This window comes from Bos indicus x Bos taurus, chromosome X, assembly GCF_003369695.1.
Source record: "Bos indicus x Bos taurus breed Angus x Brahman F1 hybrid chromosome X, Bos_hybrid_MaternalHap_v2.0, whole genome shotgun sequence".
In the NCBI taxonomy this organism is placed as follows: Eukaryota; Metazoa; Chordata; class Mammalia; order Artiodactyla; family Bovidae; genus Bos; species Bos indicus x Bos taurus.
Genome location: NC_040105.1, coordinates 137,321,154 through 137,334,365, shown reverse-complemented (window position 1 = coordinate 137,334,365; position 13,212 = coordinate 137,321,154). Strand labels below are relative to the sequence as shown.

The window sequence follows — 13,212 nt, the reverse complement described above, 5'->3', positions numbered from 1 at the left end:
CTTCTGGCTTACTTCACTCTGTATAATAGGCTCCAGTTTCATCCACCTCATTAGAACTGATTCAAATGTATTCTTTTTAATGGCTGAGTAATACTCCATTGTGTATATTGGATCTCCAAATTTCAAATCTCCAGCCTCTCCCCCCAATTCCAGACTCGTATATCCACTTGCCAACTTGCTATATTCCCTTGGATGTCTAAACAGATTGTAGCCGATCCTGAACTCCCACCCTCTATCATGTACTCCTTGCCTGGTCTTCCCCATCCTGGTAAATGGAAAGTTCAACACCCACTTGCTGTGGTCAAACACTTTGGAGTTATTTCTGACCCTTTTTTTCTCCCACACCCCACATCCCATTTATCTATCCTGATAGCTCTACTGTCAAAATATATTTCGATTATTACCACTTACTGCCCTCACTCCCTGGTCTAAGTCACCATATTGCCTGGATTATTGAAGTATCGTCCTCCCTCCACTACATTCCTTTGCTTCCATCACACAGTCTGTTTTCTGTACAGAGCAACTCTTTAAACATGTAAGGCTGATTATGTCACTCATTTCCTCGAAGCTCTCCAATGGTTCCACCTTCTACTCAGTCTTTACAAAGGCCTTCAAAGCCCTATGCAAAGTGGCCCTGGCCACTTTGTCGATCTCCTCTCCCAACTCTGCTTGCTCACCCCACTCACAGTGGCTGCCTTACTTGAACACGTCAGGTTTGCTCCTGCTGCAGGGTATTTGCCCTTGCTGTTCACCCTGCTGGGAAGATTTTCCCCTTCTTCCCCCCATACACCCATATACTCAGCCCCTCACCTCCTACAGGCATTTATTCAAATGTCACCTTCTTAATGAGCCCTTTCCTGATCACCCAGGGGCTTCCCTGGTGGCTCAGACGGTAAAGAATCTGCCTGCAATGCAGGAGACCCAGGTTTGGTCCCTGGATCAGGAAGATCCCCTGGAGGAGGGCATGGCAACCCACTCCAGTATTCTTGCCTGGAGAATCCCAGGGACAGAGGAGCCTGGCTGGCTACAGTCCACGGGATCACAAGGAGTCAGACACGACTGAGCAACTAACACTTTCACTCTTCCCTCCACTTTTAAACATCTGGTGCTATAAATAGTTAAAGTGGATATGTAAAATATTTTAATGTTTTGTATTAAGAACATCTGACTGTAGCCCGCCAGGCTCCTCTGTCCATGGGATCACAAAGAATCAGACACAACTGAGCCGCTAACAGTTTCACTTTTTCTGATACCCAACCTAAAATAAAACCCCTTTCTGCCCCCACATCTTGATTCCCCCTTACCCTGCTTTATTTCCTTCACAGAACTTACCATCATCTGAAGTTCTGTACAATGTAAGTGCTGTGGAGGTAGGGATTGGTATCTGTCTTGCTCATGGCTCTATCCTCAGCACCAGGTATATGCCAGGTGCTCAGCAAATATTGGTTGCATAAAGAAATGAACAGTTAAACTGGCTACTTTGTGTTCTTTTTTTTGTCTCTAGTTTTACTGAGGTATAAATAAATAAAACTGCATACAGTTCAAACATACAAAGTGATTTGATAAATAAGTGAATGGTTGAACTGGTTATTTTGAAAACTAGTTAATAATTCTGCCATTTCTGGTTGCTTAACTGAATTTAACCAGTAGCTTTTAAGATACTTGTTTGTTTAATTTCAGCTGCAGTGTGATCTTGTGTGACTTTTTTTTCAAAAAAATCCCTCATTAGAATGTTTATCTTTCTTAAGGGTAGTATATTTTAGAATGTGGGCTCTTGAGTCAGACAGTTGGAGTTTGAATCCTGAACATCTGTGTGAATAAGGACAAGTTCACCATTCTGGGTCTCAGTTTCTTCATCCATAAAATAGGCATCACAGGAGCATGGATCCCACGTTGTCATTTTGGGGATCAAAGAAAATATGTAATCACCTAGCCTAGGAGCTGGCACATAGTAATGCCTCAGTGAACAGTAGATTTAATTACTCTTATTAAGATGTAAGAGAAATTTTTCAAGAAATAGAGGAACACCTGCAACAGAAACAAGTGAATATATTTTTCTAACTGAAACTAAAATAGCTGTCCAGCTCTTTTGTACAAGTGGCATTTCTTTGGGATATGATCCAAAATTTGAAGACCAATTGTTCTGTCCCTTTCCTCTGGAGGCTTTCATGGGACTGGACCAATTCTTCCCACATTTCTATATCCTTCCCAGGTGGTGCTAGTGGTGAAGAACTCACCTGCCGATGCAGGAGACATAAAAGACCCAGGTTCAATCCCTGGGTTGGGAAGGTCCCTTGGAGGAGGGCATGGCAACCCACTCCAGTATTCTTGCCTGGAGAATCCCATGGACAGAGGAGCCACTTAACATGTCCTCATGATTCCTCATATTGAATATCTTTGCTTCTCACATTCCTCAACTTGAATGTCATTTCAGGCTCTGGGTTCAGCTCCACCAATTCTTTTCACTCGGCAAATTGGTTAAAATGTCAGCAATTCCCTTCGTGGGAACGACGCTTGCTGACTGTTCACAAACTAGCTTTCTAAACAGGTTGACATTCAAACAAGGTTGCCCCGCCTTAACAGTCAAGGACAATGGTCTCTGTTTCCATCAGGACACCTCCTAGTAGCCTGCCCTCAGACACACCTTGTGTAAATTCCCCATTAAAATTATCATAGACCTGGTCTGTGAATGCCCAAATGTGCTGGAGTCTGCCTTATGTGGGGAAACTCGGGGAGAGGGTGGTGCAAGCCTGTACTGGAGTTTTGATTCCACTTGTCCCAGAAGCAGCCTCTCCAGTTTGAGCATTTGTCCCACATCACTTCACACAAGCTTTCACGGCACACTGTTCCTAGTTCCCACAGCAATTTTACACTGAGTTGGGCTGGACTGGGCTGGGCACGCATTCATTCATTCATTCATTAAACCCCGCAGGGATCAATAAATACCAGTTAAACTACACTGTTCCTTTGCTACTTTAGAACTACTTTCTAGTTTTGTTATTTAAACGAAAATTTCTCTTGTTTTCCCAGCAATGCTGTACATTTTTCTGAGTACATGGACTTCCACCTCATTCTTGTCTCCTGCAGTGCCATGCTTGATTCTTCATTCAGCCTATGTTTTTATTATTATGCTCTGCAAAAGTGCCCTGGAGAAATGGGTTTGAACCCTAGGAGATGGGTTAAAATTTTCTCCTTGACTTTTTATTTTTTTTTAATTGTGGTTGTTAGGAGAAAATAGCATGCAACACCCAGCAATTACTAAGTCATTTTCCCACTGTAATACAATTTCAAATACAAACCTAAAAGAGCCCATGTTGAGAATTAGAAACTTACTCATAAACGGTTGTCCAGCCATTTTCGTTACTTTTGGTAGCCAGGAGCCCTGTGTTCCCTGGATAGGTCATCAAGGCCAGATTGTAGCCTTGAGCTGACACTCTTTTCAGGACTCCGTTGCTGCTTATGGTCAGCCAGTACACCTGCCCGCCGGGCACCACAAGCCAAAGGGGCATTCCACTTGCGTCTCGGCGAATATGCACGGAGTTGCCATTGCTGCTGGTAATAGCACCCAAGTCGCCTTCAGCGTTGTAGGTGAAATTGTACACATAGTCTCTCGTTATCAGGTTCAAGGTGTGCAGGTGGGTTCCATTGACGGTGAACTGATAGAGCTCCTGATCAGCAGGTGAGGCAATCTCATAAAGATTCATGTCATTTAAGTGGGCTTGGTTCCTGCTAATGGTACGAATTCGAACGTTCCCAAGGTCTGCCACATAGAGAGTACCATCAGGTGACACCGCTAAGGAGGAAGGGGCTTTCATCTTGGCATCTTTGGCGTAGCCACCATCACCTGTGGAAGGAAGACCCTGACTGTAATAGCTGTTGTCACAGCACTTTAGAAACATACCAAATACAAAAAATGTCTATATAGCAAGAATCATTTTATACAACATTGTAAAGCAATTTTCCTCCAATTAAAAATTAAACTTAAAGAAAAAAAAAGAATTTACCCCCGTGCCAAGAATAATTTTAAAGGGAACAATCAGTGAACCAACATTCTCCATGTGCCCCAATTGGATATTTGAAGTCCATTATTCACAATTTTTGAGTCCACACCACTGAAGATGAACAGAAGATGCAATGCTGTCAGTGAACACCAATTTTGTGAAATCTTCAATCCTGCTGTTCTGTATCTGTTGTATTGCTGGATACAAAAACAGCAAATAATAACAGCCACCCCAAATCTGGCTGGAAATCCATGAGACTTATGCCTGTCCATGCTCATAGGATCTATGTCAGGGCTTTCCATTCCTTCTCTGCCCAGAGAACCTTTCTTTTGTTAATTCTCACTGTCACTTTGTCAAAGTACACTAAGTCTGTAAGTACAACAATGACTCAGAACATCAAATTTGATAACCAGAATAAATATTCCAGTTTTGCCTTGAAAGAAAGATGCCAATTAGCAAAATAACTATAAAACTAATTGTCCAGGAAAACACTGGAAATATTGATTAAAAGTCCTATCGACCAAGTTGCTCACTCCTGACTCCTCTGTCCCAAGGAAAGACAAAGGTTAAAAGAACCATTTGGGCCCAGATGAGCAGTTTAATAGGGCTGCATGTTGCACGGAGGGATTTCCACATTCCAGCAATAAATACATCTATCGACATTTACAGGACTGTTTACTATCTGAAATATCCACTCTGTGTTTTGGTGCAAAGGCTCTTTCTGCTCCCCACCTCCTTATCAATTGGAAGTAAAGGGCATTATTGGTTATGAAAAAATTTTGGATTAAAAAAAACAATGTAAGTAGAAGACTGATGTCTTGAGAACCCTCCATTGTGAGATTTAATTTTGTCCACGGACCCCCAAAGCAGTCTGCTCCTAGTCCCTTTGGGTTTCAAGTAGCTCGCATTATTAATCTGGAAACCAGTCACTTAGTAGAAGTATTTTTTCCTTACCCAAATCAGTAAGTGTAGGTTTTACCTAGCTATCCTTTCTCTAAAGTACAAAAAATATGGGGATGTCACATTTGGATAGTGGTCCTAACTTCTTGAGCACCCAAACTTTTATTATACTAGTTTATCTTCAAAACAGTGAGGTGATGTAACTGAGACACGTGATCACTCTACTTAGCAGGTGGAATGAGTCATGAAGAGGTTTTATGGCTTTCGTAGGGTCCCTCAGTGACCCAACTGCAGAGCCAGGACCAGGTACTAAGCTGTCTGACTGCCAATCCATTGCTTTCTCCACTGCCTCATACCAATGTTTACAAGGACTACTTTTGTTCTTTTTTTGACTTTTCCGATGCCCATTTTTCTTTTGATAACAGAGAAGGGGAGCCAGTGAATTGCTAAAAAGGTCATACCTGAAAAACAGTCACAGTTGGGATCAATTTTGCAGTCACAGTCGGTGGGGGCCCCAGCTATGATGGAGATCTCCCCATTGGTGGTAACTTGCTGAATGCGGTTTACTTTCCTCTCATCTGTTTCAGCTATGAAGAGCAGCCCGCTGTGGGAGACGCTGATGGCCCTTGCCGACTCTAGAGTGGAGTGAATTGCTACCTTGCTGACCAAGAAATGATCGATGCCTGGCACCTGGCAGTGAATGGGGCGCCCTGCAATGATCCGCACTCGCCGGTTCTCAGAAATTTGCAGCACAATGTTGTTATCCAAGACATACAATGAATTGTCCATGGGATTGACTGCAAGGTCTGTTGGCCACTCTAATCGCACCTGCAAAAAGAACAGAACACACACCATTAGGTTACAATATCTTTCTGGGGCAGTTTTATCTTGAAAGAAAAATTGGCTTATTGGTCTCCCACTGCCTGCAACAGCCCCGTCTCTTGAATTCCGGCAATGTTGGTATTATCTGGCAAAGCTGGGAAGGACAGTTGATTAAATGTTCTGGTAAACACATTTACCATTTATGGATTTCCAACATACTGTGAATTATTTTATCCCTATAATTCCAGAAAGACCCTTTTCAGAGTACGGTCTCCTTACTGCATCTCAAATTCATCTACTTCTCCCCATCCCCACTGTTGCCAACCTAATTCAGGCCACCGTCATCCCTCACCTGCACCACTGCAGGAGCCTGAGACACATCAAGGAGTTAGGAGCAAGAGGACTGGTGTGTGTATGTGTGTGTGTGTGTGAGTGTGTGTGTGTGAGTGTGTGTGTGTGAGTGTGTGTGTGTGTGTGTCGGGTGGTCTGGTGTGCTGGGCACTGGAGTTAGAAGCAAAAGGACTAGTGTGTATGTGTGTGTGTGTGTGTGGGGTGGTCTGGTGTGCTGGGCACTGGAGTTAGAAGCAAAAGGACTAGTGTGTATATGTGTGTGTGTGTGTGTGTGAGTGTGTGTGTGTGTGTGGGGGGGGTGGTCTGGTGTGCTGGGCACTGGAGTTAGAAGCAAAAGGACTAGTATGTATGTGTGTGTGTGTGTGTGAGTGTGTGTGTGTGTGTGGGTGTGGTCTGGTGTGCTGGGCACTGGAGTTAGAAGCAAAAGGACTAGTGTGTATGTGTGTGTGTGTGTGTGTGGGAGGTCTGGTGTGCTGGGCACTGGGGACACACAGGCAAGCAAACGCAGATCTACCCTAGTTCCTTTTTCGACACAGGAGTCAGCCCAGTGCCTACCCTGGCATTTCCCCACCAGCTGTTGTTCACCACTGGGCACTTCTCAGAGAACAACGTTACGCTATGTGCACTCTCAACTCCACCACTCACTTATTCTGTACTTTATTTCTCTTGTCTTATGGCTAGACAAGGCCATAAGTGGGCCCCATTCCTGGCCAAGATAGTAGCAGTGATGTACTGCTCTTCTTTCTGCCTTGAGTGAAAGTCCAAGGAAAGCTTTGTTTTTTTTCACTGAATCTGAAAGTCTGAAAACAAGATACGGGCTGTCATCGCATTCTGAGGCCCACTATTTCCCAGTTGGAAGAGGCCTTCCACTCAGTAATGAAGTGGACAAAGGCCAGTCTGAGATAAATCTCCCTCTAATTCTGTATCTTATTGGAGGGCAACTGGTGACATTGTAAAGAAGACAAAGGTTGTCTCTGACCTCCCCTCTTGCACCACCTGGGGCTCTCTGCCCCCTGTGTCTGAGTGTCTCCCCTAGACACCCAGAAGCCTCAACCTGTGCTCCTGTCTGTACGTGCCCTCAGTCTCGACATGGGCTGGCCTTCTCTGGTCAGTACCATATGCCTCTGGGCAGCTAGGAATTTGAATGCTAATGGAGTATAAAGCTGAGCTTGTGTTATGCATGTTCTACAGAGCCTTTCAGACTGAGGCCATTGGATAAACATTAAACATCAGCCTTAACAGCTCCCAGAGCAGTTTGCTGTGATGTGTTCCTCCGCACGTCTGTCTGAGGCCCTTGCATGTCAATGCCCTGTCAACTAAGAGGGAGAAGAGGGATATGGGGCACTTCCTCCGTGGGCCCCCACTCTGGACCTCCATATGCAGCATCAGGCTGGTACAGAAGCTGTTTGCGTGCGCTGGGCCTATGGAGCATGGTCCCCCAGGAAATAAGCTGGCGTTGGCTGAGGAAGAGGAAATGAATTTATTTCAGTCCAACACTCCTATTTGGATCAAGTCTGAAGTCAGCGACCCAGAAAAAACAATGCTGGCAGAAATGACGTTCTAATTACCCCCACTCCAAGAGCTGAGGCCAGGGCAGAGGCCAGGGACAGCACACACCTGGCAGAAGTCAGACAGGACACATTTTGGACTCTGTTCTCTGCTGTCAAGGCCGCCTCTGAAATAAAGGCTGGTAGTTGGAAGATGAGCTGTTAAATTCTCCAACTCGCCCCATCTGATTTAAGTCAACACTATTGGTGTCATGTTTATTAGGTTTAATATCACCTCAAAAATACACCAGCTACTCTGTTTGTTTTTTGTTCCATCAAATAAGCCTCCCTCTGGCAGTTTCCTGTGACTAAAGTGGCGTTTGTGCTTCTGAGACACTTTCTGTACCAGCTACACAGAATCCCTTTAATTCCCATTTGATTTGGCTGGGCAGCTAGTCTCTGAAATCTCCTCAGATGAAAGATGTGTGGTTACTTAGTAGTCTGGGGCCTGTGTTTTCAGAAACTGAACCTTTTCACCTCTCTTAGGGTGTTAGTTCCTTTTATATCTTTCTCATGTTAAATACTCCCGTTTCCGGGTAATTTTTTCAAGGAACTGGTGGTTTGTACCAAGGCATTTCCACAATATACAACCTAACTAGGGGATGGAGTCTTTGCACTGACTCCGGCAGTCAGAATTAGCATCTGTTAGTTGCAGAGAAACCCCAGAATTACACACTACTGAGGTGGGGCTAAGGTTCACCCCTGAGGGCTGTTGGCATTTGTCCAAGTGGACAGAAAGAAACATTTCTTTGGGGGTGTTAGCAACAGAAAGAGCTGTAGGGACAGTCATGAGGTTCTGGGATCTTTGCATTGTGACCCAGCTTGCAGGCAAACCATTTGGCCTAATTTGTGGTCATTGCTCCACCTTGTAAAAATACATTAATTTGTTTGAAATGTCAAAATGTATTTAAGCTAAACTAGCAGTAAAGGTCACTGGTGTAGCCGCCAGCTGGTGGAATATGCCCATCTCCCAACAACCTTCCCTGAGAAATAACCCTGAGCAGAAAGGAGCCCTCGGTCTGGATGTCAAGCCTTGACAACACCATGTCTTCCTCTGCTAAATGAAAATTTGCCTTGAAGGCACTTGGCTCTCAGGTCAGTCAGTACCACGGTTGGCTTAAAGAGCAAGCTAAGTTTGACCCAAGTGGTAGTTTATAAAGCAGCATGCTCTTATAGGGGAAAATCCATGTGTAACAGCAATATCTGAATATGAGCCTGCGATTAGACCAAACTAGAAAATTCTTCAGTTATAAACTTCACCCCACACTGTAGACACAGGCCATAATTAGTTAACTGGGGGTCTCCTTAACAGTTTCAAGGCTGGTTCTTGCCCAAGTGTACGTGCTCAGTTGCTCAGTTGTGTCTGACTTTTTGTGACCCTATGGACTGTAGCCCACCAGGCTCCTCTGTCCTGAGGATTCTCCAGGCATATTAGTGTGTAATCCTGGCAAATGAGGTTATCTCCTATGAGTCTCTGGTTCCTTCATCTGCCACAAGAAAAAGAAGCTAATGATAGTCTACCTACCTTTTAGAGAGATTGTGTGGATTGATTGAGATGGGGATGTAAGATACTCAGCCCAGGGTCTGGACAAAGTAAGGGACAGGAAATGGTGTTAACATGAAAAGTGGTTTCAAAGTCACAAACCTTTAGGGATCTAGTCCAGTTACCATACAATATAGTTCCCTTTCAGCTCTGCTTCCCAGACTTCACTTGTGCACATCACAGGTTCATGAATTCTGCCTTAGCCGTCCACTACTTGTACTACTATTGACTTCATATTTTTCTTTAAATTGACCTACTTTTAAAATATAAATAGGTGCTGCCCCTTCCTTTGAAATGGTCCTAATCAATAACATCTATAAAATTACAGGCCCACTCATCTGAGCCTTTAATAAAAGTAACTACTGTTTATTGAGTGCTTCCTATGTGTCAGGTTCTTTACATGGATTATTACTTTATATGCTTAGAGTAATCACTTGAGAAAGAAACTATCAATATCCCCATTTTCAGATGTCGGCTCTTAGCCTTTCTGCTTTCTGATTTCTTACCTAGAAGAATGGACATGTTTCTTCATGTTCTTCTCACCAAGTCTGGCCCTCTCTTTACTCTAAAGGTTGATCTCAACCTTTTCTTTCTTTCTTTTTTTTTTTTTTTTGCTGAGAAGGTCAAAGCTCACTAGTAATTGAGTGATTTATCTTCCTCTTTCTCATTTGTTTTCTTTCAGTTCAAGGCTTTGTGGGTGCCTACTCAGTGTCAAGCACTATTATAAAGGTAAATAAAAAAGGTCCCTGCCCTTGATTAGTTCACAGTTCAAGTGACAGAAGGTAGATACAGAAACAGGTCATGTCAATATAACGCGGTTAATTGCCACAAAAAACACATCCCTAGGGTGACATGCGAACACATAGGAGGAAGTTTGGGGCAATACTGCTATTAATAGAAGAGAATGTAAACTTAGTCTTAAAGGATGGGACCTCCCTGATGGTCCAGTGGCTAAGATTCTGAGCTCCCAAGGCAGGGGGCCTGGGTTTGATTTCTGGTTAGGGAACTAGATCCCTCATGCTAAAGATGCCACATGCTGCAATAAAGATTGAAGATTCCATGTGCCACAATTAATATCTGGAGCAGCCAAATAAATATTTTGTAAACATCTTGAAGGATGAAGCAAAGGTACTGGGAAAAAGCACGAAACCATATGGGAGTGGGGTGTTCTCCACAGCCTGGGATTGCTGGAACATGAAATAGGGTAGGTAGTAGTGGCAAATGAGGAGAAGGTGATGGCACCCCACTCCAGTACTCTTGCCTGGAGAATCCCATGGACGGAGGAGCCTGGTGGGCTGCAGTCCATGGGGTTGCTAGCAGTCAGACGCGACTGAGCGACTTCCCTTTCACTTTTCACTGTCATGCATTGGAGAAGGAAATGGCAACCCACTCCAGTGTTCTTGCCTGGTGAATCCCATGGACGGAGGAGCCTGGTGGGCTGCAGTCCATGGGGTTGCTAGCAGTCGGACACGACTGAGCGACTTCCCTTTCACTTTTCACTGTCATGCATTGGAGAAGGAAATGGCAACCCACTCCAGTGTTCTTGCCTGGAGAATCCCAGGGATGGGGGAGTCTGGTGGGCTGCCGTCTATGGGGTAGCACAGAGTCGGACACGACTGAAGCGATTTAGCAGCAGCAGCAGCAGTGGCAAATGAAGTTCACATGTTTCCAAGGACTAATTTTAAGTCTCTCCCCTGGGGCACTATTGTCTTTTGTGGCCAGATAAATCTTTGTTTTGGGGGCTGTCCTGTACTGTATAAGATAGGGTTAGGGTTAGGGTTAGGGTTAAGCAGCGTCTCTGGTCTTTATTCACTAAATGCAACTAGCATCTTCCCCTGACTTGTGATAACCAAAATGTCTCCAGATATTAACAAATGTCCCCTGAGGGGGAAACTGTCCCTGTTGAGAACCACTGCACTAAGCATGAAGGACTGTGTATGCTAAGGACTTTAGACTTGAACTGTGGGTATTGAGGTATCAATGACGATCTTTTAAGTCGAGGGTTCATATGGTCAGACTAGGGCTTTAGAGAGATCACTTAGGCTGCAGTTCAGGGGGCAGGCTGGAGGGATACCAGAGTGATGAACGAGAACCAATTTGGAGGCCAGATCATCACCAGTACCCTCACACATTAATGTAGTCATCCATCCACCCAGTTCAGTTCAGTTCAGTCGCTCAGTTGTGTCCGACTCTTTGCGACCCCATGAATTGTAGCATGCTAGGCCTCCCTGCCCATCACCAACTCCCGGAATTCACCCAAACTCGTGTCCATCGAGTCAGTGATGCCATCTAGCCATCTCATCCTCTGTCGTCCCCTTCTCCTCCTGCCCCCAATCCCTCCCAGCATCAGGGTCTTTTCCAATGAGTCAACTCTTCGCATGAGGTGGCCAAAGTACTGGAGTTTCAGCTTCAGCATCAGTCCTTCCAGTGAACACCCAGGACTGATCTCCTTTAGAATGGACTGGTTGGATCTCCTTGCAGTCCAAGGGACTTTCAAGAGTCTTCTCCAACACCACAGTTCAAAAAGTTCAATTTTTCGGCGCTCAGCTTTCTTCACAGTCCAACTCTCACATCCATACAGGACTACTGGAAAAACCATAGCCTTGACTAGATGGACCTTTGTTGGCAAAGTAATGTCTCTGCTTTTTAATATGCCACCCAAACCCCTCACAAATATCTGAGTGCTGATTCAGGCACAGTCCCTGCCCTCATGGTGCTTAGAGTTGGCTTTACTGTATCTCATGCTTTTTTGTATTTACAAAGCCCTTTGAGAGTCTAATTGAAGCTCTATACTCTCTCCCTAGAAAAGGACTCAGATGTGGTAGAAGAAAGTGGTTAGGAGCTCAGGTTTTGGAGGTAAGATTTCCTGGGTTCAAAATTCTGTTATTTTCTAGCTCTGTGACCCTGGAGCAAATCAGGTAACTTGTCTGAGCTTCAGTTTTGTCATCTAGAAATTGGGGATAGTAATATGTTCTCAAAAACTTATTATAGAAACTATACTAAAAAATCTACATAAAGCACTAAGCACACTGCCTGATACACAGAAAGAGCTCTGCAAAAAGCTACTTTTTATTACGGAACATGCCTGTATTTCTTCACATTCCTGTTAAGACTACCTCAATGTTGTCTTCCTTGGCTATCTCATGAAGTTTCTCTCTTTGTCTTTTTTTGGCTTCACCATGGGGCATGTGGGATATCCTAGTTCCCCAACCAGGGATCAAACGTGCACCCCCTGCACTGAAAGCATGGAGTCTTAACTACTGGACCATCAGGGAAGTCTCTCTCATAAACTCTTAAGTGCAGTCACTTTGTTATGCTCTTTCAAGGTTTCCCTTGCTTTTCTGTCACCAACCATTTCCTCCTTGTTCATTTATTCCATTGCTTGGGAATCCTTTTAAGCCATGCATCCTCCAAGAAACATTTGGCTTATATTGGGATATATTATTTCACATATATTTGTCAGCCAGTTTCATGGCTAATATTTTAGCTTATTACTTAGAATCCCTACTGTTATTTGTAACAGTACTCTTGGTACAGTTCCAAGTGTTAGAACATGCTACTTATATATTTTCCTTTCTTTTGCCCCCAGTAGCTCTCTATCCCATTTTAGGCATTATGCCAGGCACTAGGGAGCCAGTTCTAACCAAGACAAACTAGGCCCTGCCCTCATGAAGTTGACAATTTTTGGCTGACTTCATTTCCTTTGTTCTCCAATAGGTACAGGGTGTTAGTGACATAGAGCAGTAGACTGCTTCGGTTACATTCCATTATTTTACGAAATTAAGTTTCATGGAAGAGCCTGAGAAACATATCATGATGTTACTATATTTTGCCATTGCTACCAAGTGCTAATAACTTCTTTTCCCCAAGTTCAACTGTGCTGAAGAAACCAGCTGTATCTCAAATGGCCCTGTCTCCCTGTCCTAAACAGGACACTTCTCATCTCTTTCCTTTTGTACATTTCCAGCCTTATGGCTCATTTAAAAAACAACTGTTTGCTTCTGATCTCCGAGGCCTCTTCAGCAGGAGTTTCCAGGAAGCGTATGAT

General features: G+C 44.1%; 1 protein-coding gene across 6 annotated transcripts in view; it reads right to left on the bottom strand.

The window, feature by feature from the left end:
* The window catches only part of TENM1 (teneurin transmembrane protein 1), a 908,231-nt gene that overhangs the window by 39,666 nt on the left and 855,353 nt on the right, over positions 1–13,212 (bottom strand). For all 6 annotated transcript variants that reach the window (XM_027535180.1, XM_027535182.1, XM_027535183.1 and 3 more), the window contains 2 exons: positions 5,363–5,729; positions 3,334–3,844 (listed from right to left, as the gene is read on the bottom strand). In XM_027535180.1, the coding sequence (XP_027390981.1) occupies positions 3,334–3,844; positions 5,363–5,729 (878 nt within the window). The remainder of the gene's footprint in view (positions 1–3,333; positions 3,845–5,362; positions 5,730–13,212) is intronic.